This window comes from Salvelinus namaycush, chromosome 32, assembly GCF_016432855.1.
Source record: "Salvelinus namaycush isolate Seneca chromosome 32, SaNama_1.0, whole genome shotgun sequence".
NCBI lineage: Eukaryota > Metazoa > Chordata > Actinopteri > Salmoniformes > Salmonidae > Salvelinus > Salvelinus namaycush.
In genome coordinates, this window is record NC_052338.1 from 25,298,909 (window position 1) to 25,326,487 (window position 27,579).

Consider the following 27,579-nt stretch of genomic DNA (forward strand, 5'->3'; position numbering starts at 1 on the left):
ATGGGTCTCGAAATATGATTCTCTACTTCAATAGTGTGCAGCAAATTTTACTAGATGAAAAGCCAAATGAATCCAGGCATTTAAAGCAGATTTAGGTAGGTTACTTTCTAAATGTAATCTGTTACAGTTACTAGTTACCTGTCCAAAATTGTAAACAGTAACGTAACTTTTGGATTACCCAAACTCAGTAACTTAATCTGATTACATTCAGTTACTTTTAGATTACTTTCTCCTTAAGAGACATTAGAAGAAGACAAAAAGGTATGTTACCAACAGAATGACATCTATTGCAGGATAAATCAGTGTTAAAGTTTACATAGCTGGCCATATATGGATGTTACATTTTACTTTATGGGTTGGTTATGTAGGCATCTTCTAACCCATCACTTTCTACTACATATAATAATATGGTTAAATTATATCTTTACATTAAAAACCGAAGTCTATCAGAATTCTAGTCATTCTAATAAATGTTATACCCCTTGATCTTCAAGAACAGGATTTAGAATTATGGAAGTATAGATTAGCCAAATTGTTTTAACTCAGCATGACCCCAAAACTAAGGACTTATTAGCCAGCCTTACTCTGTTGTTTATGATTTTGTTGTCATGGAGGACTTATTGGGTTCATTGATTCGAGTTGAAAAATTAATTCTGTCTTCATATAATGGCATGCTTTGAGAACTACTGAAAAGTGCTATTTACATGTGAAAAATGAATGCCATATGCTGCATTTGCTAAAGGCCTATTGTTGACCTTTTTGTTGGTGATATCTTCATAATATGCAACTGTTTAACAATAACAAAATGGTCGCCCCAAAAGCTGAGGGATGGACCTGAGGAATGTAACCATTCTCAGATTAATAGACCGAGCTATGGATGCAAGAATATCAAAATTATTGTTTTAACCATGTTATGAGGATATACAGTGTTTGTTTACACTTACAATGTTTACAAACATTGGGAAAAAACAAGCTCATATTTTGGGTTCTCATGGAGAGTAACAGTTGATTTTTAATGGAATATCTACATAGGCGTACAGAGGCCCATTATCAGCAACCATCACTCCTGTGTTCCAATGGCACGTTGTGTTAGCTAATCCAAGTTTATAATTTTAAAAGGCAAATTGATCATTAGAAAACCCTTTTGCAATTATGTTAGCACAGCTGAAAACGGTTGTTCTGATTAAAGAAGCAATAAAACTGTATTTCTTTAGACTAGTTGAGTGTCAGGAGCATCAGCATTTGTGGGTTCAATTACAGGCTCAAAATGTCCAGAAACGATGTACTTTCTTCTGAAACTCGTCAGTCTATTCTTGTTCTGAGAAATGAAGGCTATTCCATGTGAGAATTTGCCAAGAAACTGAAGATCTCGTACAACGCTGTGTACTACTCCCTTCACAGAACAGGTGCATATTGAAGATGTTGGAAGAACTGTCCACATTTAGCCTACTTTTTGTCAGCCAACAAGATGAGTAAGCCTAACGACCAGCAAAAGCACTAGCCTATGTCAATCTACTATCCCCCATAGTACAAAAGTTGACCTATTCTATTGGTCAACTTGTCCTTCTGTGAAAGAAAGAAATATTCCAAACAACATACTCTGGGACAGTTGTGGGATGCGATAGATCCCAAATTAATACAACCACTAGCATCAAAAACCTTTTAAAGGCAATGAGGCTGATGCAACGTATCAGAACATTTAGCTTAAAATGCGGATAAACTGTTAGGCTATTTATTGACATTATAAGCACAGTAATGCGCACACGGCAGTAGGCTATTAGCGCAAATGTTCCAAAATGCAATCAATTAGCGGAAAAACACCATTCTCAAAAGTGACCCTAAATGCAATTATGCATGTAATGCTTTATTATACAGGTGCATTTTTATGGTGAAAATTATCTTCCTCAAACTTGAAACTCACACGCCACCTATGTATGCCAGGCTCTACACCAGTTGTAAAGCGGATTAATGTGCTTAACTTTAAGTCATCATTTGGCCACTTTAGTTGTGATATGGACTAGGCTACATGAGGTGTGCGACTATGATTTGAGAAAGTAAAAAAATAAAGGTATGCACTTTTTCCTGCCTAATGCACACAAGCTGGGTGTCATTCACAAGTTAAAATACATCATTCACAAGTGAAAATGCATCCTTCACAAATGAAAATGCGTCCTTCACAAGTGATAGGCTAATATTGTCACCCATCAGACTCTTCTTAATTTAATGTTGTCTTTATATATATTAAATAATATACGTGTGAAATTAGTTTTGATTTAGAATGGACCATTATCATGCCCCTGTCTCAGAACAGGAGCATAGAATAAATACTGGTCACCTATGCATTTAACAAACGAATGGAGGATGCTTTTCCTGTGGTTTATAGTGGTTAGAGCATTGGACTAGTAACCGAAAGGTTGCAAGATCGAATCCCCGAGCTGACAAGGTAAAAATCTGTCGTTCTGCCCCTGAACAAGGTAGTTAACCCACTGTTCCTAGGCCGTCATTGTAAATAAGAATGTGTTCTTAACTGACCTGCTTAGTTAAATAAAGGTAAAAAAAATAGGGAAAGTTGATAAATATAGTAGATCTAGCCTATAGAAAGCTGATGGGATCCTCTTTTTAATAGAGGCCATCAAACTCTGTTTTCTCACACAATTGCATTAGCCTATAGAAATGTTGCGCATCATGAGCTCATGGGCTCTAAGGAAGTGTTTGATTAGATTTCTGGAAACATTTGTATTGATGTTAGAGTGATTATAGGGACAATAGAATGCTGGGTACCAAGCATTTAGCAATTTTGGTAGTCTACTAATGAACGTCAGAGCTTGGAGAAGCCTAGTTACCATGACTTAATGGTCATGTGGAATTTGACTGCGGTGTGGTGGTTATACGGTCACCGTAACAACCCTGATCAGAACAGCATTAGTGTTGCTGTGATTACTCAGTCAAGTGAAATCAGGTTAACCAGTGAATTAGTGTGGAGATGTTGTCAGCATTAGTCATTTATCCATGGATGGTGTGAAAAGCCCCGTCACCACTTCAGTGACTCATTACAATTAAGTTGAATGGGTTTTCATGCAAAAAAAAGGCTGTAATAAGGTTGCTCAATGTCAGTCAGAAGTGGTTATTTGTCTGGCACTTTGTCAAAAATGTGCTTACCATGAAGACATAGAAACTGCTCAGACACTTTTTCAAATGTGGTGTCTTCCTTACTTTGAGTTATTGATGTGGACTTGAATGTTCTGCTACTATGAAATCGGTATAATTCCAAACAGATTCTACCCCTTGAAGTGTATTCTCCCAGTGAAAGACCTATGGGTCTCCTCATGAGAGTCAGTCTTGAAATGATTCATTACCTCGAGCACCACTTTGATTCCACAACCAACATATAATTAAAGTGTGGTGCGTTCACAATGAAATTCATTATCATTTTTCTCTCTTGCGTCCTCCCTTTTGCCCTTTTATTACTTGTGCTCAGATAAAACTGAGTGTTCAATAGACTCCACAGAATATCATTTTTTCCCCCACTGATGTGCATTTATAAAAAAAAAAATAAATGAAGTGCTCTGGGGAACTTTCAGTTTATTCAGTGACATACAAGTGAGTCAGTACATGAGTGTTTCTGTCGTGGAAGTGAAGCAGTATTGGATTAGCTATTGATTTAATTGGTCTGGCCTGAAAAAACAGGAACCCTGAGTGACTCAGTTTGCATTTGAAATAACTTACCCTCATAGCTTTCACTCTTTATTTGGGGATTTTGTTATGGTTGAAAAATGAAGTAAGCTCAATGCAATCTTTTTGAGTGTGGACCCATCGCACCTTTTGTTCACAGGTTTTACGCATCAGCCAAGCTTCTGGGAGAGCACGATGGTCCCCTTCTAATTTGTTGGTAAAATACAGTCATGTTTGTAAGGTGTATTAAGTGCAATCTCAAAGTTATTTATTTTACACCAATACTTTTATATAATGTATTTGAGCGTTTAATATACATTAAGCTACTTCCGGCGATGGGTAGCCTTCTGAGCCAGGCAATTACCAAACTGTTCCCCAGGCGCCAAAGACATGGATGTCGATTAAGGCAGCCATCCGCACCTCTCTGATTCAGAGGGGTTGGGTTAAATGCAGAAGTCACATTTCAGTTGAATGCATTAAGTTGTACACCTGACTAGGTATCCCCTTTCTTTGTTAATATATACTGTACCTGAACAATGACTAAGGCTCGTATGGTATACATAATAAAACGTATTTGATCCATTTAATATAGTAACTGTTCTAGATCTCTTGAAATGTAAGACATGTAAGTGACTGTTCAAAGCTGGTCTCTGAACCCCATTCTGACGGCAGTCTGTGTCAATAACACTCTCCTGTGTACTATTTCGTAGCTACTGTTTAGAAGCAGATTGCTTTTGATGCCACTGTCTGTCTTTAGGCAACCTTGAGTATCACTGTGACATTAAAGTTATCCCTTAGGGTTGTCTGGTTCCTCTCTCCCTAATGCCCTTGGTTTCTATCTGCATAATGTTACAATCTGGCATTCAAGCGGGCATCGTCCACTTTTTTGGAAAACATCCAAGGTATGTGGCTGAAGAAATGACACCACCATTACATTAATCACAAACAATGGAGTAAAACAAGCTTCTATTTTGTGCTTAATGGGGTAAGACTGTTGAACTAATCCCATAAGGCATTTATACGTTTTATATACAGTACCAGTCAAAAGTTTGGACGCACATACTCATTCAAGGGTTTTTATTGTAGAATAATAGTGAAGACATCAAAACTAAGAAATAACACATGGAGTCATGTAGTAACCAAAAAAGTGTTAAACAAATCTAAATATATTTGAGATCCTTCAAATAGACACCCTTTGTCTTGATGACCGCTTTGCACGCTCTTGGCATTCTCTCAACCAGCTTAATGAGGTAGTCACCTGGAATGCATTTCAATTAACAGGTGTGCCTTGTTAAAAGTTCATTTGTCGAATTTCTTTCCTTAATGCGTTTGAGCCAATCAGTTGTGTCAAGGTAGGGGTGGTATACAGAAGATAGCCCTATTTGGTAAAAGACCAAGTCCATATTATGGCAAGAACAGTTCAAATAAGCAAAGAGAAACGACTGTCCATCATTACTGTAAGACATGAAGGTCAGTCAATCCAGAAAATGTCAAGAACTTTGAAAGTTTCTTCAAGTGCAGTTGCAAAAACCATCAAGCGCTATGATGAAACTGGCTCTCATGTGGACCGCCACAGGAAAGGAAGACCGAATTACCTCTGTTGCAGAGGATAAGTTCATTAGAATTACCAGCCTCAGAAATTGCAGCCCAAATAAATGCTTCACAGAGTTCAAGTAACAGACACATCTCAACATCAACTGTTCAGAGGAGACTGTGTGAATCAGGCCTTCATGGGTAAGGCCTTGCTGCAAAGAAACCACTACTAAAGGACACCAATAAGAAGAAGAGACTTGCTCGGGCCAAGAAACACAAGCAATGGACATTAGACCGGTGGAAATCTGTCCTTTGATGAGTTCAAATTTGAGATTTTTGATTCCAACCGCTGTGTCTTTGTGAGATGTAGTGTAGGTGAACAGATGATCTCCGCATGTGTGGTTCCCACCATGAAGCATGGAGGAGAAGGTGTGATGGTGTGGGGGTGCTTTGCTGGTGACACTGTCTGTGATTTATTTAGAATTCAAGGCACACTTAAACAGCATGGCTACCACAGCATTCTGCAGAGATACGCCATCCCATCTGGTTTACGCTTAGTGGGTCTATCATTTGTTTTTCAACAGGACAATGACCCAACACACCTCCAGGCTGTGTAAGGGCTATGTGACGCAGGAGAGTGATGGAGTGCTGCATCAGATCACCTAGCCTCCACAATCCCCCGACCTCAACCCAATTGAGATGGTTTGGGATGAGTTGGACCGCAGATTGAAATAAAAGCAGCCAACAAGTGCGCAGCTTATGTGGGAACTCCTTCAAGACTGTTGGAAAAGAATTCCAGGTGAAGCTGGTTGAGAGAATGCCAAGTGTGTGCAAATACCTGAGTTTTGGCGACTGTACAGCTGACTAGCGCTAGCTAACGCTACCTAGCTAATGCTATGTATTGATATATTATCGGCCAAAATAATATTGTGATATGTAACTATCTATTTTTTGTCCATCATCACTAATGAGCTGTACTTTTGTCTCTTTAAGCATCTGAACTTAAGCGTTTCATTCTTCAGAGGATATGCTTTTAGATATTGAATTATTCTTGCTGTGAGAGCCTCTGTTTTTAGCTACCGTTATAGGATTCCGACACCGGGCTCTTCAACTGGGCACTAACACATTGGTTCAGCCTATATATTTATTCAACAATCACCAAACTTATATTCTGTCTTTTCTTCCTCGGCTCAGGTTGTCTTTTGTGGATTCACCCCGACTTTAGAAACATTTCAGATTACCCTTTTTAATCACCCAAACAATATCTCAACCATTGTGCATCTTGCGTAATTGCACAGGCTTATGCAGGTTGAATGAACGCCTTCTGAGGGAACAGCAAGTGGAATTGCAACGCAGTGTTGTGTTAGCGTGTCTGGATAAACAGATTAGCAACTAGAAGTAATATGTAGCAGACTTAGTAACGCTACAGTATAACTGCTCTGGCAAATTATTTTAACATTTAGGCTACTACTGTAGCCTACAGTTATTCCAATCTCCACAAGAGTGCACTCTCATGGACAACGCACATTAAGTTGACTTGGTACCTCAAGCGAAATAAACAGATATATCCATAATAATATGGTCTGTAAACTTCCTTATGGCCAATAACACAGTAGATCAAGCCGAGACCAATAGTTGCCAAAAGAGGTAAGGTAATGTACATAAGGCCCTACAGTAGATGTACAGCCTCATCCAGGCAAAATAGCCATTTTTGGATGTCTCTCAAACAGTAGAGTAATTGTGTAGCGGTATTAAGAAAGATTTCTGTTCTGGCACCAAGCAGGTATTAACCCTGCCGAAAGGAAGAGAGTAGGATAGATGGAGTACTGCTACCAGACACACATCAGCAGAGGAGACTGCCTAGAGTTCCTTTGAACACAAACCAGTCTGGCAGGGCAATAATAGTCCAGCGACACAAAACATCAAACGGTGCGCAGTGCAAAAAAGAGAAAGTCTGCTGCAGTGTGTAAAGCAATGGAGAGGGAAATGAGTGAGAGAGAGAGGGGGTCTTAGCTGTTGAATTCAGGCTCGTTCGTCTGTGCAATTCAACTGTCGGTTTGATTGTCAAAGCATTGCAACACTGTTGCTACTAATCCATGCAATCAATGACAGGAGCGGTCCCATTAGATTCCAAACAGGACCTAGAGCGTTAACATCGGCGATCGATTTAAAAACTTTACAAACTAAGCACGCTGAAAATAAACAAGACTTCTGCAAGGAGTAGCACACACTGTCAAAACTGCCGCGCCAACCGAGACCTTTCACAAAGAGCCAGAATGGCCATCATCATTTCCTCCTTCCTGACTGCCGACGTGCTCTTGAAGTGGCTGTGCAGGTGAAGAGTCTGTGTAGGATTTCGCCACAATGGAAACTACTACTCTGGATAAGTATATTTTTTTATTTAACTAGGCAAGTCAGTTAAGAACAAATTCTTATTTACAATGACGGCCTACACAGGCCAAACCCGGACGACGCTGGGCCAATTGTGCGCTGCCCTATGGGACTCCCAATCACGCCCGGTTGTGATACAGCCTGGATGCGAACCAAGGTGTCTGTAGTGACGCCTCAAGCATTGAGATGCAGTGTCTTAGACTGCTGCGCCACTCGGGAGCCAAAATATCAGAAGCCAGCTCTACGAAAGTCTGTTTCCCCCCCCCCAGTTTTCTGATAAGAGAGAGCCTGATACACTAACGGAATAAAACTATGTGGAGAATGTCTCAGGGATGGGGAGAAGTGGAGGATCCCTAAAAACTCAAGGCCATATATTTGTTCTGTGGGACCATGTAGAATCTAGCCATTTAACAGCGTTGGACCAGTAACCAAAGGTCGCTGGTTCAAATCCCTGAGCCGGCAAGTTGGAAAATCTACCGTTCTGCCCTTGAGCAAGGCAGTTAACCTGCTTTGCTGTCTAGTCAAAAAGAGTATGACATTTTTGCCGCCCAGAGCATTGAATTCAATATCAAGGGAAGCTAGCTAGCATTTGGCCTCTTGATCTCAAATTTATGAAAGAATAACCAATCAGCGTTGAGCTAAAATGAGTGAGCTCAACTGTGAATGGTCCTGGCGTGCCAAAACAAAGTGTCAAGGGAAGCCAGTTAGGATTTGGCTTAACACGAATCACATCAAAAGCAAAACATAATTGACAGAAAAAAACATGAATTGTTGTGTCGTGTTGCAGTAGCTACCTAAAATCTTCCCTTTTATTAGCCATGGAGGAAGATGGGGATTTGGACTTGGTTGTAACGGTGATTCTGAGCCAACCATGAATTCATACATTGTGACCCTGGCCTAAGTTCAAAATCTAGCTAGAAGTAGTAGGCTAACTCGCTAGCTGGCTCATCGTTGCCCATGAAAGTAAGTTAGGCTAGTTAGCAGGCCTTTTACTCAGGTAGCCTAGTCTAGGACAACAAAAAGTAAAACCGTGTAGACTACTGTATGACAGAGTCATAGACCGTTTTGGCAACATGAAAGACAGGAGAGTGGTATTGGCATTCCTCTACAAGAAGGGAAAGGGGATACCTTGTCAGTTTTACAACTGAATGCATTCAACTGAATCAGAAGGCTGCGGGGGACTGCCTTAATCGACATCCACGCCATCGGCGCTTGGGGAGCAGTTGTTGTTGGGGGTTAACTGCCTTGCTCAGGGGCAGACTGACAGATTTTTACCTTGTCGGCTCGGGATTCGTTCCTACCCGCCAGGCCACATTTTTTTTATACTTGCCCACACAGACACACACACAGCCAGACAGACGGCAATCAGTACCATGGAAAGCCACATGATATTTGGCTTACGTTGATTAGACTAAATCCTTTTTGGAATTTTGTTGTCACCATTAGTCTATAAAGTTGTCACTATTAGTCTCAGCAGAGGTGATTTGATGATGTTGAGATGGTGCTGGAATGACGTTAGTTGTCACTATTAGTCTCAGCAGAGGTGATTTGATGGTGCTGGAATGACGTTAGTTGTCACTATTAGTCTCAGCAGAGGTGATTTGATGGTGCTGGAATGGTGCTGAAATGACGTTAGTTGTCACTATTAGTCTCAGCAGAGGTGATTTGATGATGTTGAAATGGAGCTGGAATGACGTTAGCGGAGGAATGACGTTAGCGGAGGAATGACGTTAGCGTTAGCTCTGGTTTTCTGCAACTTCTGGTAACTCTGTTGTTCCTAATTAATACCAGACAGATGTTGCTCTCTGGTTTTGTGATGAAAAAAACGTGTTTGTGGTTGAATTTATTCTGCCGCTGTGTTGCTATTGTCTTCCTGTTGTGTTGGCCTTATATATCACAGTGGCGTATGAATTAACGGGTTATAGAGCAGCACACAACGCAATTATCACACACAGGTTGTAAAAATGCTTTTTCCCCCTGGCTTGGCTTCCCCAGGGATTTTACCCACGCACCGCTACTGTACAGTATGTGGCCTTTGTCTCAGACTTGGCTGATCAGAACATTGAAAGGCGTTTGTTCTCTTCCATGGGACACCACCATTCTGTGCCTGGGTTTCCCTGATAAAGCTCTGAATTCCAGAAACTGGAGTGTTTTGTCTACTGAGGGGCCAGGAACCTATGATGATGTTAATGTGAATCATTACTTACTGCTGTGGCTTTAGGAACAACGCAATCAAGTGGGGAAGTTTAAAATCCTTCATTTATTAAAACAAATAATTAACTTAAAGACAAAACCTTTTAATCCAGTTATCTTTTGTTTTTGTTGTGGAAATAGAACTAAATAAAATTTCAGTCTGCATATACCTGATTAGTGTGTATCCAGCTGTGAATTCCTTTAATGCAAGTTTTCTCAACAAGTATTTTCTTGATTCTCTAGATTTTTTTCTGGCGTGTTATCCGTGTAGGCCCTACGGTTACTGTAAATATTCAAGATGCCCAAAGGGCACCGGTAGACGATTTATGTTAATATTGTTTAATCTATTCAACAGCTAATGCATGTCTTTTTGAGCATGTAATAGTCATTTATTACTGATACATATTTAATGGATTGACATCTGCATGTATCATACTGTAGCAAAGATTGAGATATTAAAATGAAAAAAATATTAACTTAAGAGTCACTTATTCACCTCAAGTTTTTACCATAGCAGGTCGTTTTTTAATTCATGGGCTACAGTGTGAATCCTAAAACTTCCCACCATTAGGAAAAATATTCTGTATCTTTTCCATCGAAAACTGGAATTAAAACAAGGTAAGAGTTACGAACTGTTCTCTATTTTTATGGAGGTCGTCAGGATTTTCATACCGTGTTAAATCCACAGGAGGAAACCATGTGGAGTTATGAGCAATGTGAAGAGAAACCTATTTTCTTTGTAGTCTTCAGGGGGAACATTTTATTTTCCTCTTTGATTAAAGTGATTGTTTATGCCTGTGAAGCATGGTTAATAAAAGGACACAGTGTGCTCTTTTTGTTGATTTAAATAGGAAACCTTGTATATACACCGTAAATACATTTGATCTTGAAGACGTCGTTGTTTTTTAAATACAGTGCCTTCAGAAAGTATTCATGCCTCTTGACTTACTCCATATTTTGTTGTAATCTTCTCATTCACCTACACACAATACCCCATAATGACAAAGTGAAAACATGTTTTTATTGCAAATGAAATACAGAAATATCTAATTTATGTAAGTATTCACACCTGAGTCAATACTTTGTAGAAACACCTTGGGCAGCGATTGCAGCTGTGAGTCTTTCTGGGTAAGTCTCTCAGAAATGTCCACACCTGGATTGTGCAACATTTGCCCATTATTCTTTTCAAAACCATTTTCAGGTCTTGCCATAGATTTTCAAGTATATTTAAGTCAAAACTTTAACTGCAACTCAGGAACATTCACTGTCTTCTTGGTAAGCATCTCCAGTGTAGATTTGGCCTTGTGTTTTAGGTGAATGTCCTGCTAAACTGAATCTCGTAGTGTCAGGTGGAAAGCAGACTGAACCAGGTTTTCCTCTAGGATTTTGCCTTTGCTTAGCTCCATTCCGTTTATTTTTTATCCTGAAAAACTCCCCAGTCCTTAAAGATTACAAGCATACCCATAACAAGATGCAGCCACCACTATGCTTGAAGATATGGAGAGTGGTACTCCGTGATGTGTTGTATTAGATTTGCTCCAAACATAATACTTTGTATTCAGAACTAAAAGTGAATTGCTTTGCCACATTCTTTGCAGTATTACTTCAGTGACTTATTGCAAACAGGATGCATGTTTTGGAATATTTTTTTCTATACAGGCTTCTTTATTTTCAATCTGTCATTCAGGTTAGTATTGTGGAGTAACTACAATGTTGTTGATCCATTCTCAGTTTTCTCCTATCATAGCCTTTAGACTCTGTAACTGTGTTAAAGTCACCATTGGCCTCATGGTGAAATCCCTGAGCGGTTTCCTTCCTCTCTGGAAAATGAGTGAGGAAAGACGCCTGTATCTTTGTAGTGACAGGGTGCATTGATACACCATCCAAAGTGTAATTAATAACTTCACCAGGCTCAAAGGGATATTCAATGTCTGCTTTTTTATTTCTACCAATAGGTGCCCTCCTTTGCAAGGCATTGGAAAACCTCCCCGCTTTGTGATTGAATCTGTGTTTGAAATTCAATGCTTGACTGAGGGACCTTACAGATAGTATATGGGGGTACAATGATGAGGCAGTCATTCAAAAATCATGTTAAACACTATTATTGCACACAGAGTGGGTCCATGCAACTTATTATGTGACTTGTTAAGCACAGTTTTACTGCTGAACTTATTTATGCTTGTCATAACAGAGGGGTTGAATACTTATTGAGTCACGACATTTCAGCTTTTAATTTTTAATAAAATGTTTCCACTTTGACATTATCGGGTATTGTGTGTAGGCCAGTTACAAAAAAAAGCTTAATTTAATACATTTTAAATTCAGGCTGTAACACAACAAAATGTGGATAAGTCAAGGGGTGTGAATACTTTCTGAAGGCCCTGTACTGTGACCTAATGGCTTTAATCGGTCTGTTGTGATGGACGGATAGATTACTTTGCTTCCAGAGCAAGACAGCTTTGAAAAGCTTGACAAGATTTAAAAAATCAAATGCCAAAAAGTCTCAGTTGAGACCAAATCGATATTTCTTGTTAGTGTTCCGCAAAGAGAGGGTAAACGGTTTGGGCCTAGGTTTGGGGTAGTTGGCAGTTTCTTAATTACTTTTACTTTAGGGCTTATTTCATCATGAGTCATGTTCGGACTCAGAATAGAGTGTGGGGCTAATTGGTTTTCTAGATAAACTCCACCAGTGCAGGACGTTAATCATGTTTATGCTGCAGAAAGGAACCATAATGCAGTTTACTGAACATCATTTCGTGGTTTTACTCCTTGAAGGTATTGCTCACCCAAATTAATAACTTGCATCATCTAATGGTTCCCTAGACAGGAGTAGGTGGGATTTGGAGAGTTAGCATCTTAAGACATCAAACTGGTATTTGACTCACAACCCTGGGAAGATTGCAAGCATTCTACCATTCTCATTACAAAGCATCAGTTTAATGTTTTTGACATCTTGTTATGTCGAGAGGTGGCTGCCACTAGGAGCAACACGCTGTGGGTACAGATATAAGATCAGATTCCCCTCCCCCAGTTTGACCTTCATTTAGTGGGGAAAATGCAAAACCTAAGATCACCGTCGAGGGGCAACTTCACCGAACCCCGAACTTCATCTGAAAGGTCATATTCCCTCTGCAGTGATATGAACATCCTAGTCTGTTTAATGCTGCATGTTGAATGGCAAAACATTATCTGATTCTTTGATCTGACTCTTTGACATCCTTTAGACCTGCCCCTCTAATCATTGATTAATGGTTTCTAAGGTAACTCACAGAACTCTATATTGGTAATTAATTAGTCTTTAGTAGGCCCCAAAGTGGCTATTTCCTACCAATTAGAAGCCCATGCATGATTCATAATTTCTAATTAGCTACTTAACCAATGAATTAAAGGAAATTTAGCCATTTATGAGAAATTCATGTGGTTTAATTTCACATTTTACATAATTCTTGAATGTTTCAATGTTTAGACTGATTCATATAGAGCTTGCCTTGCTACTTGATAGCAGTTCCTCATAATTAGAATTGCAAAATTCCAGTAAATTCCTAGGTTTTCCCGATATCCCGGTTGGAATATTCTCTGAATCAGGAAGGAATAAGCAGAATATCCGGGATCCTGCAGTCAGGATTGCTGGAAAACATGGGACTTTTGGGGAAAGTTACTGGACTGTTGCTTTTTAGTATTAGGTAACCTGAGATAACAGGGTTGTTCTCCCCAGGAGAGTGAGGTGAGTGAGGTGATTGAGTATGTATGTTAGACAGGTTTAATGGCTTTCCATTTGGTCATTACCTACTACATGTGATTGCTATTGATTTGGCCCTGCTGCTCTGCTTCTGTTTTTGGGATATATATATATATACACACAACTTGACAAGCCGCATGATCCATTCTCAGGCCCAGGTGGACCTTTATGAAAGATGTTGTGATTTTTCTGCTTTCTGTAGAGAATTCTAATGACTTCTACTGTTTGGATTATATTGCGTTGTGATTAATGGATGTGGGACTGGCTGAATTTCTTCTGTATTTCACAAATAAAGAAAAGCCAGATAAGTGTGTGTGAGAGTGAAATGTGCTGGAACATGTCAAACAGTAGCAGAATCAATACAGACTATTCTAGAATACCGCTGAGAGCTTACTTTCTTTCTACAGTTAAAAATAGGCCGAGTGATTTCCATAAGACTACATAATATCACATCAGAGATTGAGTGAGAGCTTACTTTCTTTCTACAGTTAAAAATAGGCCGAGTGATTTCCATAAGACTACATAATATCACATCAGAGATTGAGTGAGAGCTTACTTTCTTTCTACAGTTAAAAATAGGCCGAGTGATTTCCATAAGACTACATAATATCACATCAGAGATTGAGTGAGAGCTTACTTTCTTTCTACTGTTAAAAATAGGCAGAGTGATTTCCATAAGACTACATAATATCACATCAGAGATTGAGTGGGAGCTTCTGTCCCAGTGGAACAAAAGGAGAAAGATGAGATGTTTCTTGACTTCTTGACCTTTATCTGTTTATTAATGCAATATGACCATGAGGTCAGAAAGAACTCTAGTATATAATCACATTTTATTTGTCACATGCGCCGTGAAATGCTTACTTACAAGCCCTTAACCAACAATGCAGTTCAAGAAATGGAATTAAGAAAATATTTACTCAATAAACTAAAGCAAAAAATCTAAGTAACACAATATAATAACAATAACATGCTATATACAGGGGGTACCGGTACCGAGTCAATGTGTAGGGGTACAGGTTAGTCAAGGTTATTTGTACATGTATGTAGGGGTAAAGTGACTATGCATAGATAATAAACAGTGAGTAGCAGAAGTGTGGCAATGTAAATAGTCCGGGTGGCCATTTGATTAATTGTTCAGCAGTTTTATAGCTTGGGGGTAGAAGCTGTTAAGGAGCCTTTTGGACCTAGACTTGGCGCTCTGGTATCACTTGCCATGCGATAGTACAGAGAGCAGTCTATGACTTGGGTGACTGGAGTCTTTGACAATTATTTGGGCCTTCCTCTGATACTGCCTAGTATATAGGTCCTGGATGGCAGGAAGCTTGGCCCCAGTGATGTACTGGGTTGTACTCACTACCCTCTGTAGCGCCTTACGGTCGGAGGCAGAGAAGTTGCCATACCAGGCGGTGATGCAACCGGTCAGGATGCTTTCGATGGTGCAGCTGTAGAACTTTTTGAGGATCTGGGGACCCATACCAAATCTTTTCAGTCTTCAGAGGAGAAAGGCAATGTTGTGCCCTCCTCACGACTTTGTGTGTTTGGACCATGACAGTGTGTTGATGTGGACACCAAGGAAATTGAAGTTCTCGACCCGCTCCACTACAGACCCGTCAATGTTAATGGGGGCCTGTTCGGCCCTCCTTTTCCTGTAGTCCACCATCATCTCCTTTGTCTTGCTCACGTTGAGGGAGATGTTGTTGTCGTGGCACCACACTGCCAGGTCTCTGACATCCCTATAGGCTGTCTCATCGTTGTCGGTGATCAGGCCTACCACTGTTGTGTCATTAGCAAACTTGGAGTTGGAGTCATGCTTGGCCACGCATTCGTGGATGAACAGGGAGTACAGTCGGAGACCGTGTTGAGGATCAGCATGACGGATGTGTTGTTACCTACTCTTACCACCCTGGGGCTGTAAGGGAAATCTGCCCTATGTTTATACAAGAGACCACAGGAAACTTCTTTGATCAGAGGTTAGTTTGTTTAATAAGGATCGCAAGCCGGATTGCAACCCGGAGTATACACTTACAGTAATTTGCAAGTAACACACTCAGTAGAAAAGATGGCGTTTTCCCTTTTTATCCCCTACTGAGGATCACCCCGCCCAGGGTGATGTTTCTTAACTTTAATACCATATAAACTCATAATTAATAGTTGCTAATACAAAGATGTCTCTGCTAGGCGGAGTTCAGCTTATTGTTATTTTCAGTTAGTTTCCCAATCCTTCTTCCTCCTATTGCGATCATGTGCTAGCAGAAGTAAGACTGGAACATCGTATCAACAGGAACTGAAAGTATAGTTTCAACACACAGACATCTGACTTTTGTACAGTTGACCTCTTCATGCACTTACAAGTGTCTACCACCATTCTTAATCTCAAACTAAAGCATAACATGAATCATTGTACTTTTGTAATTACTGGTAGAATTGCAATGTACAGATATTATAAAATGCCTTTCAGGGCTGCACGTCAGGAATTCCAGGATCCAGTTGCAGAGGGAGGTGTTTAGTCCGAGGGTCCTTAGCTTAGTGATGAGCTTTGTGGGCACTATGGTGTTGAACGCTGAGCTGTAGTCAATGAACAGCATTTTCACATAGGTGTTCCTTTTGTCCAGGTGGGAAAGGGCAGTGTGGAGTGCGATTTGAGATTGCATCATCTGTGGATCTGTTGGGGTGATATGCGAATTGGAGTGGGTCTAGGGTTTCCGGGATGATGGTGTTGATGTGAGCCATGACCAGCACTTCATGGCTACCAACGTGAGTGTTACGGGGCGGTAGTCATTTAGGCAGGTTACCTTCGCTTTCTTGGGCACAGGGACTATGGGGGTCTGCTTGAAACATGTAGGTATAACAGACTTGATCAGGGAGAAGTTGAAAATGTAATTGAAGAAACTAGCCAGTTGGTCCACGCGTGCTCTGAGTACACGTCCTAGTAATCCGTCTGGCCCCGCAGCCTTGTGAATGTTGACCTGTTTAAAGGTCTTCCTCCCATCGACTACGGAGAGCGTGATCACACAGTTGTATAGAACAGCTGGTGCTCTCGTGCATGCCTCAGTGTTGCTTGCCTCGAAGCGAGCATAAACGGCATTTAGCCCATCTGGTAGGCTCACGTCACAGGGCAGCTCGCGGCTGGGTTTCACTTTGTAGTCCGTAATAGTTTGCAAGCCCTGCCACATCCGACGAATGTCAGAGTCGGTGTAATAGGATTACATTTTTGCCCTGTATTGACGCTTTGCCTGTTTTATGGTTCTACTGAGGGGAAAGCTTGATTTCTTATAAGCGTCCGGATTAGTGTCCTGCTCCTTGAAAGTGGCAGCTCTAGCCTTTAGCTCGGGAGGATGGTGCCTGTAATCCATGGTTTCTGGTTGGGATATGTACGTTCGGTCACTGTGGGGACGATGCCGTCGATGCACTTATTTATGAAGCCTGTGACTGAGGTGGTGTACTCCTCAATGCTATTGGATGAATCCCGGAACATATTCTAGTCTGTGCTAACAAAACTGTAGCGTACTTTCCTCGTTACTTCCGTATTGAGCGAGTCACTAGTACTTCCTGCTTTAGTTTTTGCTTGTAAGCGGGAATCGGGAGGATAGAGTTATGGTCAGATTTTCCAAATGGAGGGAGAGCTTTGTATCCGTCTCTCTGTGTGGAGTAAAGGTGGTCTAGAGTTTATTTATTTATTTTTCTCTGGTTGCACATGACATGCTGGTGGTAAAACTGATTTAAGTTTGCCTGCATTAAAGTCCCCGGCCACTAGGAGCACCGCTTCATGATGTGCATTTTCTTGTTTGCTTATGGCCTTACTCAGCTCATTGAGTGCAGTCTTAGTGCCAGCATCGGTTTGTGGTAAATAGACTGCCACGAAAAATACAGATAAACTCTCTTGGTAGATAGTGTAGTCTACAGCTTATCATGAGGTATCATGAGCAATACCTCGAGACTTCGTTAATATTAGACATTGCGCACAAGCTGTTGTTGACAAATAGACACACACTACACCACCCCTCGTCTTGCCGGACGTAGCTGTTCTGTCCTGCCGATGCACGGAAAACCCAGCAAACTGTATATTATCCGTGTCGTCGTCCAGCCAAGACTCGGTGAAACATAAGATATTGCAGTTTTTAATGTCCCGTTGGTAGGATAGTCTCGAACGGAGCTCATCCATTTTATTCTCCAGTGATTGCACGTTGGCCAATAGAACGGATGGTGGAGGTGGGTTACCCACTCGCCGACGAAGGCACCCGATCTCCGCCCGCTGTACCTCCGTCTTCACGCGAATGACAGGGATTTGGGCCTGGTCTCGGAGAAACAGTATATCCTTGGCGTCGGTCAGAGACTCAGAGCCCTGGGCAAAAGTAGTGCACTAAATAGGATAATAGGGTGCCATTTGGAATCCAGATATAAATAGTTGTATTTCACTGCTGTAGCTCAGTGTTTGAGCTCTGTGTGGTACAGCCTCTCCTACCTGGCTGTTAGAGCCTTCAGTCATAGCTCGCTACTCTAGCTTTAAGTTGGACACTTGGCTAATGTCAGCGGTGTGCTATTAGCATGTAATCCACAGTGTATCTAAATAATTCCTCTCTCTACCCAGGTTTCCATCCAACCTTTTAATGCAAGTACAGTGCATTCAGAAAGTATTCAGACTTTTTCCACATTTTGTTACGTTACAGCCTTATTCTAAAGTTGATTACATTTTTTCTTTCCCTCATCAATCAACACACAATACGCCATAATGACAAAGCAAAAACTGTTTTTTTTATGTTTGCTCAGAGGACCTATTCCATATACTGAGCTGTCAGAGGATCTAACCTATATACTAAGCTAAAGAAAAAAAACTGATTTCACATTTACATTAGTATTCAGACCCTTTACTTAGTACTTTGTTAAAGCACCCGAACCCACTCCTGCGTTGGCTTGGCTGTGTGCTTAGGGTCGTTGTCCTGTTAGAAGGTAAACCTTCGCCCGAGTCTGAGGTCCTAAGCGTTCTGGAGCAGGTTTTCATCAAGAATCTCTCTGTACTTTGCTCCGTTCATCTTTCTCTCGATCCTGACTAGTCTCCCAGTCCCTGCTGCTGAAAAACATCGCCACAGCATGATGCTGCCTCCACCATGCTTCACTGTAGTGATGGTGCCAGGTTTCCTCCAGATGTGATGCTTGGCATTAATGCCAAAGAGTTAAATATTGGTTTCATCAGTCTAGAGAATCTTGTTTCTCATGGTCTGAGAGTCTTTAGGTGGCTGTCATGTGCCTTTTACTGAGGAGTGGCTTCCGTCTGTACCACAAAGGCCTGATTGGTGAAGTGCTGCAGAGATGGTTGTCTTTCTGGAAGATTCTCCCATCTCCACAGAGGAACTCTGGAGCTCTGTCAGTGACCATCGGGTTCTTGGTCACCTCTCTGACCAAGGCCCTTTTCCCCAATTGCTCAGTTTGTTCAGGTGGCCAGTTCTAGGAAGAGTCTCGGTGGTTCCAAACTTCTTCCATTTAAGAATGATGGAGGCCACTGTGTTCTTGGGGACCTTCAATGCTGCAGAAATATTTTGGTACCCTTCCCTAGATCTGTGTCTCGACACAATCCTGTCTCGGAGCTCTACGGACGATTCCATCAACCTCATGGCTTGGTTTTTGCTCTGACATGCACTGTCAACTGTGGGACCTTATATAGACAGGTGTGTGTGTGTGTGCTTTTCCTAATCATGTCCAATCAATTGAATTTACCACAGGTGGACTCCAAGTTGTAGAAACATCTCAAGGATGATCAATGGACACAGGATGCACCTGAGCTCAATTTCGAGTCTCATATAAAAGGGTCTGAATACTTAAAATGTAATTAAGGTATTTCTGTTTATTTTTAATACATTTGAAAAAATGTCTAAAAACCCTGTTTTCGCTCTGTCATTATGGGGTAGTGTGTGTAGATTGATATTATTTAATCCATTTTAGAATAAGACTAACGTAAAAATCGAGGAGTACTTTCTGAATGCAATGTACATACAAAATACGCTAGACTCGGGTAAGCATGCATGTTTATTAGGCTGCAGATTAAGTAAGTTATGATGAACTTCACAGGGAGGTGAAAGTGCAAGGTGATTGATGCTCCTTTCCAGTAACATCGAGGGTCTTATTCTGGTGACATGATGATTGAAGCTTGGCTGCTGTTTGACAAATAAAATGAATTTAGCTCTTTTGTCCATAATAATCTCATAATGTAGGTAGCCTACCCACACTGTATCTGCGAGCGGTTGGCTAGAGCACATATACCAAGACCAGAGTGGGCACATTCTCTATATAACACAACATTTTTTGTGACAAAACCGTCAGTAGAGTTGAAAATGCAATGGAAACTCATTTTTATTCGGTACATGGGAATTTAACCGCAAAAGTAATTTTTATGTGCATTATGTCATCACACAGCCTTTTATGTGCATTATGTCATCACACAGCCTTTTATGTGCATTATGTCATCACACAGCCTTTTATGTGCGACAAGTTTATTTGATGGAAACACATCTCCGGTGGGGAAATGTGCATATGGTTTTTATTCTTATTTTAGAATATTTGCATGAAAATCTTTCGCAAAGTTGGATGGAAACCTAGCTACTGTGTCTCCCTGGTCTGTCAGCTAGATCATCTATCCTTCTCTTTATCGCTGTCCTTCCACAGCTAACTGGTCCCTGTCTCTGTCGGTCTGACTCTCTCGCTCTCTCTTTGTCTCTGTCCCCCTGTTATAGGAGTCTCTGGGGGAAGGCAGCTCCAGCGTGCACGGTGGTCCGGGGGAGGACAGGAAGGAGAAGGTGCCCAGCCCCCACCTCAGCCAGCTTGTGGTCCTGACAGCCAGCGAGACCCTCTACGGCCTGGCCCAGAGGGTGGTCGCCACAGAGTCACTGTAAGAGAACCCTCCAGTAACTCATTCATACCTCTCTATGGTCCTTTAGAAGGCCCCTCTTTATACTTGATACCTCTGTGTACCTGTAACGGGTGGCTGACACTGAGTCACTATACTCCTGAGAGTATTCATCATGTCTTGCAATGGAAACCGTTTATCGTGCAAGAACCAAACGGGAGCGAACAGAACGAAACTGAGAGGGACCTCCCTGAATTTATCCAATAGAAATTCCAGTTTTCGTTTCGAAATGTTTTCCTTTTAGAGTAAATGGTTTCTGTTGGGAAACGTTTTGCAACAGAATCGGCATAATGAATACATCCCTGTTTATACCTCTGTATGGTCCTTTAGAAGTCCCTAGAGGGTGGTGGCCAGAGATACTTTAGGGTCAGGGTGACCGCTTTGCTCTTTGGAGACACTTTTATTGGATGTGATTACTAATACATTTAAAGTTGGTAACGTTAAACATGTTTGTTAGTTAATTAAAGTACGTGATTCAGTGCAACTCTGTTGGTGAAACAGTAGGTAGTGTGCTGTCTGCCACAGAACTGTGTGTCCCTGCCCTCCCTTTGCCTCTCCTTCTCTCTGCAGCCATGAGATCTAAAGACGACTGCTGTGGTAAGACGAGCAGTTTTCCTGATGAGTCAATAGAGGCTGTCTCACGACTGCATCCCCCGAGGGGTATTCATTGAATTAAGTGGTATGACGCAGGAGTCTCGGGAAGCTCAACGTGTCTCTGGCTGCGTTCCGAATGGCACCCTGTTCCCCAAGGGCTCTGGTCAAAAGTAGTGCACTATATAGTGAATATGGCGCCATTTGGAACGAAACTCTCTTCCTTTTCTCTAATCTTCAGGATGCTGGCGCTGCAGGGAAACGGGCTGTTAGATCACTTTTTATTCCTAAATTGAGTTAGTGGATATTTCTTTCCCCAGTTTGCATTCTGCTGTTGTTTACAGTTCAGTACCAGTCTCCCACTTTGTCTCTCCCTTTTCTCTCGTTATCCTCTCTCTTTCCTGGTGTCTCTTTCCTGGTGTCTGTTTCCTGGTCTCAGTTTTGTTATACTCACAGACAATATTTTGACAGTTTTGGAAACTTTGGAGTGTTTTCTATCCTAATCTGTAAATTATATGCATATTCTACGATCTGGACCTGAGAAATAGTTTGTTTACCTTGGGAACGTTATTTTAAAAAATGTAAAAAATCTGACCCCTAGCGTCAAGAGGTTAACAGTCTAACAATAGCCGATCCCTGACTTGGAGTGGTTTATGTGAAACTGCTTATGAATGCCCATATGCCAGCCAGGGACCCCGATTCCGAGGCACCAGCCACCACACCCGCTGCCAGATGGCCCAAATAGAAAACTAGACTGAAAAAAAAGACAGAAAAAGTTTTGATGAAACATTATCTTTTTAAACCTTTGAGAGCAGTTAACAGAATGGGACACTGCTTAATTAAAGGGCCAATCAACAATTGAAACAATGAAAAAGCATTCTCCCTGCCACTATTTCGGTAGAAAGCTGACGGATGGGACTGGAGAAATTGGATTCAAGGACTGACCATCCATGATATCAAAATTATAGTTTTAAACATGTTTTGAGGCTTTACATTGTTTTTTTACGTTTACTTTGTTTACATTGGAGTAAAACAAGCTGATATTTTGGGTTCTGATGGGGAACAACAGCTGAGATCATGAGGCATTTATAAGTTATATTCTTCTAAAAATCAATGGGCACATACCATAAATTTTTTCATCCAAAAATGGATGTAGCATCTGCTGATTGCCGATTTAATGGAAGTAAGAAAGGGTCCTTGGTAAGGGTGTAACGGTTCACCAAACCCACAGCTTGGTGTATTTTGTGGTTTTGGAGTCACGGTTCAGTTCAGCTTCAGTAAAGGGGGAAAATGAAATGCCAACAGTTAGCTACTGTAGTAGAAAATACAAAGTGTTGGTATTTCTGATTCTATATACACTGAGTATACAAAGCATTATGAACACCTGCTCTTTCCATGACATAGACTGACCAGGTGAATCCAGGTGAAAGCTATGATCTCTTATTAAAGTCACGGTCACCTGTTAAATCAACTCAAATCAGTGTAGATGAAAGGGAGGAGACAGGTTGAAGAAGGATTTTTAAGCCTTGAGACAATAGAGACTTGGATCGTGTATGTGTGCCGTTCAGAGGATGTATGGTAGTAGGTGCCAGGCACACCGGTTTGTGTCAAGAACTGCAACACTGCTGTTTTTTTCACGCTCAACAGTTTACCGATTGTATCAAAAATGGTCCTCCACCCAAAGGACATCCAGCCAACTTGACACAACTGTGGGAAGCATTGGTGTCAACATGGGCCGGCATCCCTGTGGAACGCTTTCCACACTTTGTAGAGTCCATGCCCCGACGAATTGAGGCTGTTCTGAGGACGAAAGAGGGATGCTACTCTTTCGACAAATTTGGCTTTAGCTTGCTTATATAGAGGGGTACTACCTGTTTGCTGAAATAGGTGCAAGAGAGCAAAGTTCGTAACGTGCCTCGAGCTCTTTTGCAAGGTGCTAAACCCCCCTATTCTACTCAACTGACAAGAATGGGCGCATATCCGCGGCTATAAATATACCTGTCGCTCTTGAAATGCATTCCAGGTGACTACCTCATGAAGCTGGTTGAGAGAATGCCAAGAGTGTGCAAAGCTGTCATCAAGGCAAAGGGTGGCTACTTTGAAGAATCTCAAATACAAAATATATTTTGATTTGTTTAATACTTTTTTGGTTACTACATGATTCCATATGTGTTATTTCATAGTTTTGATGTCTTCACTATTATTCTACAATGTAGAAGATAGTAGAAATAAAGAGAAACCCTTGAATGAGTAGTTGTGTCCAAGATGTTGACTGGTACTGTATATATTTTATCTATTCATTCGGGTTCACCGTGTGGACAGAACCAAGATCCCTGTACCGAACCGTTCAGTACCAATACGTGTACCGCTACACCCGTAGTTCTTAGGGGATAAGATGTACAGCCATCTAGCCCTGTGCATAATTGCACTGAATTTTTGTTCCCCTCAGAGCAGGGTTATTGGAGCAGTGGAAGGGGCTAGGCACCACCTAACCCCTCTGTCGCAGCACCCAGACATGCTCAGCATACAATACACCATTTTTAATATAGCCATTACTGGCTGTTGGAGCCTCTAAAGGGCTTCTCTACCTGTAACACCTCATTTAGCATTTGCTTTAATGGAATAATCAATGAGGGCAGCCCCGGGGCCCTGAGCAAAGATCAAGATTATAGGTGCGAGAGATGAGGACCGGGGAAAATGCCTTTAACCATTGTCTATTTATATAAGCATAACCCAATAAATGGCAGGGCTTCTTTCGTTTGGCCCCCGCGGCTTAGCGGCATATCTCTCCCCACGGTAAACATAAGCTTTGTGTTCACGGTGGCGGCTGGTGCATAATGAAGATTTTCAGAGTCCAGAAAAACAAATGTATTTGCCAAGGCTCGTTTGTGGGGCTGTTGGTGTATTAAACGGTGGCAGGTGCCAGCTGTGTGTGTGTCTTCTGGCGTCTTGGACACTACTTGTGCTTGTTAATGTTGGATGGTTGAGTGTAATGCACTCTGTCTGTTCTTTGGTGACGTTCTATTTGCTTCCCACTCATCTACTTGACACAACATTTGCAATTTAAGTTTAAATGTGTTTTTGTTTGTCATTGGTCAGCTAGCTGCTACTGCAACAAGGACTTGTTACTAAAGAATGTGTCCTCACAATGTCTTTATGTATTGCGCATCTTGGAAACGACACATTATGGACATACACGTTTAATATCTTTCTGGTCTCTATCCTCAGTAATGACATTTGAATGGTTCGTGTTGCATCACCAAAAAAAACAAACGCTTCAAGTGCAAATGCTATTCAATGGCTAAACTATTTATATTGCCATGGCCTTGCTACGTGGTCAGTCATTAAAAACAAATCTCCTGTTCAGCATTTTCTGTTGCCCTTCATGAATCTGTGGTTATTGTATGACACTCCAGGGTTCTATGCTACTCTAGTTCCCTGACTGACTGACTGACTGACTGACTGACTGACTGACTGACTGACTGGCTGGCTGGCTCTCCTGAACTCCAACCCAGTTAGCTGAACTTATTTTCTTCAATTGTGTTTATGGAAGCAAAATGTAAACAAACTGAAAATAATGGCATCGATCACGCTGACACATTTAGAAAAACGTGCCCCGGGTTTTAGACTGGATAAGCTTTTGTTTCTATTGATTCTAGTTTTCCTCCCTCAAACTGTTCTGCTCAATGTTTGCTATTATATAGCAGTGTTGATGAAAAGCCAGTGAATGTGATATGAACACCTGATATGGTGTTCATTTCTACCAACAAAGAAGGTGCAGTATGACCTGGCCAAAACTACCTCTCTAGCTACGTCCCACGCCATTCCACCTCCATCTGAAGTTAGGTCTGAAACTACCTCTCATGCTACGTCCCACGCCATTCCCCCTCCATCTGAAGTTAGGTCTGAAACGACCTCTCTAGCTACGTCCCACGCCATTCCACCTCGATCTGAAGTTAGGTCTGAAACGACCTCTCTAGCTACGTCCCACGCCATTCCACCTCCATCTGAAGTTAGGTCTGAAACTACCTCTCTAGCTACGTCCCACGCCATTCCACCTCCATCTGAAGTTAGGTCTGAAACTACCTCTCTAGCTACGTCCCACGCCATTCCACCTCCTTCTGAAGTTAGGTCTGAAACTACCTCTCATGCTACGTCCCACGCCATTCCACCTCCATCTGAAGTTAGGACTGAAACGATCTCTCTAGCTACGTCCCACGCCATTCCACCTCCTTCTGAAGTTAGGTCTGAAACTACCTCTCTAGCTACGTCCCACGCCATTCCCCCCCCCCCTTCTGAAGTTAGGACTGAAACGATCTCTCTAGCTACGTCCCACGCCATTCCACCTCCATCTGAAGTTAGGTCTGAAACTACCACTCTAGCTACGTCCCACGCCATTCCACCTCCTTCTGAAGTTAGGTCTGAAACTACCTCTCTAGCTACGTCCCACGCCATTCCCCCCCCCTTCTGAAGTTAGGACAGAAACGATCTCTCTAGCTACGTCCCACGCCATTCCACCTCCATCTGAAGTTAGGTCTGAAACTACCTCTCATGCTACGTCCCACGCCATTCCACCTCCATCTGAAGTTAGGTCTGAAACTACCTCTCTAGCTACGTCCCTCTCTAGCTACGTCCCACTCCATTCCACCTCCATCTGAAGTTAGGTCTGAAACTACCACTCTAGCTACGTCCCACGCCATTCCACCTCCTTCTGAAGTTAGGTCTGAAACTACCTCTCTAGCTACGTCCCACGCCATTCCACCTCCTTCTGAAGTTAGGTCTGAAACTACTTCTCTAGCTACGTCCCACGCCATTCCACCTCCATCTGAAGTTAGGTCTGAAACTACCACTCTAGCTACGTCCCACGCCATTCCACCTCCATCTGAAGTTAGGACTGAAACGACCTCTCTAGCTACGTCCCACGACATTCCACCTCCATCTGAAGTTAGGACTGAAACGACCTCTCATGCTACGTCCCACGCCATTCCACCTCCATCTGAAGTTAGGACTGAAACGACCTCTCTAGCTACGTCCCACGCCATTCCACCTCCATCTGAAGTTAGGACTGAAACGACCTCTCTAGCTACGTCCCACGCCATTCCACCTCCATCTGAAGTTAGGACTGAAACGACCTCTCTAGCTACGTCCCACGCCATTCCACCTCCATCTGAAGTTAGGACAAACGACCTCTCTAGCTACGTCCCACGCCATTCTACCTCCATCTGAAGTTAGTTCTGAAACTACCTCTCTAGCTACGTCCCACGCCATTCCACCTCCATCTGAAGTTAGGTCTGAAACTACCTCTCATGCTACGTCCCACGCCATTCCACCTCCATCTGAAGTTAGGTCTGAAACGACCTCTCTAGCTACGTCCCACGCCATTCCACCTCCATCTGAAGTTAGGTCTGAAACTACGTCCCACGCCATTCCACCTCCATCTGAAGTTAGGTCTGAAACTACCACTCTAGCTACGTCCCACGCCATTCCACCTCCTTCTGAAGTTAGGTCTGAAACTACCTCTCATGCTACGTCCCACGCCATTCCACCTCCATCTGAAGTTAGGACTGAAACGATCTCTCTAGCTACGTCCCACGCCATTCCACCTCCTTCTGAAGTTAGGTCTGAAACTACCTCTCTAGCTACGTCCCACGCCATTCCCCCCCCCCTTCTGAAGTTAGGACTGAAACGATCTCTCTAGCTACGTCCCACGCCATTCCACCTCCATCTGAAGTTAGGTCTGAAACTACCTCTCATGCTACGTCCCACGCCATTCCACCTCCATCTGAAGTTAGGTCTGAAACTACCTCTCATGCTACGTCCCACGCCATTCCACCTCCATCTGAAGTTAGGTCTGAAACTACCACTCTAGCTACGTCCCACGCCATTCCACCTCCTTCTGAAGTTAGGTCTGAAACTACCTCTCTAGCTACGTCCCACGCCATTCCCCCCCCCCCCCCTTCTGAAGTTAGGACTGAAACGATCTCTCTAGCTACGTCCCACGCCATTCCACCTCCATCTGAAGTTAGGTCTGAAACTACCTCTCTAGCTACGTCCCTCTCTAGCTACGTCCCACGCCATTCCACCTCCATCTGAAGTTAGGTCTGAAACTACCACTCTAGCTACGTCCCACGCCATTCCACCTCCTTCTGAATTTAGGTCTGAAACTACCTCTCTAGCTACGTCCCACGCCATTCCACCTCCTTCTGAAGTTAGGTCTGAAACTACTTCTCTAGCTACGTCCCACGCCATTCCACCTCCATCTGAAGTTAGGTCTGAAACTACCACTCTAGCTACGTCCCACGCCATTCCACCTCCATCTGAAGTTAGGTCTGAAACTACCTCTCTAGCTACGTCCCACGCCATTCCACCTCCATCTGAAGTTAGGACTGAAACGACCTCTCTAGCTACGTCCCACGCCATTCCACCTCCATCTGAAGTTAGGACTGAAACGACCTCTCTAGCTACGTCCCACGCCATTCCACCTCCATCTGAAGTTAGGACTGAAACGACCTCTCATGCTACGTCCCACGCCATTCCACCTCCATCTGAAGTTAGGACT

At 42.3% G+C, this 27,579-nt stretch overlaps 1 protein-coding gene across 1 annotated transcript in view; it reads left to right on the plus strand.

Moving 5' to 3' along the window:
* vps50 (VPS50 EARP/GARPII complex subunit) overlaps positions 1 to 27,579 on the plus strand; it is a 221,522-nt gene that overhangs the window by 180,249 nt on the left and 13,694 nt on the right. The window contains exon 23 of the mRNA XM_038971647.1: positions 20,257 to 20,411. Within this exon, the coding sequence (XP_038827575.1) occupies positions 20,257 to 20,411 (155 nt within the window). The remainder of the gene's footprint in view (positions 1 to 20,256; positions 20,412 to 27,579) is intronic.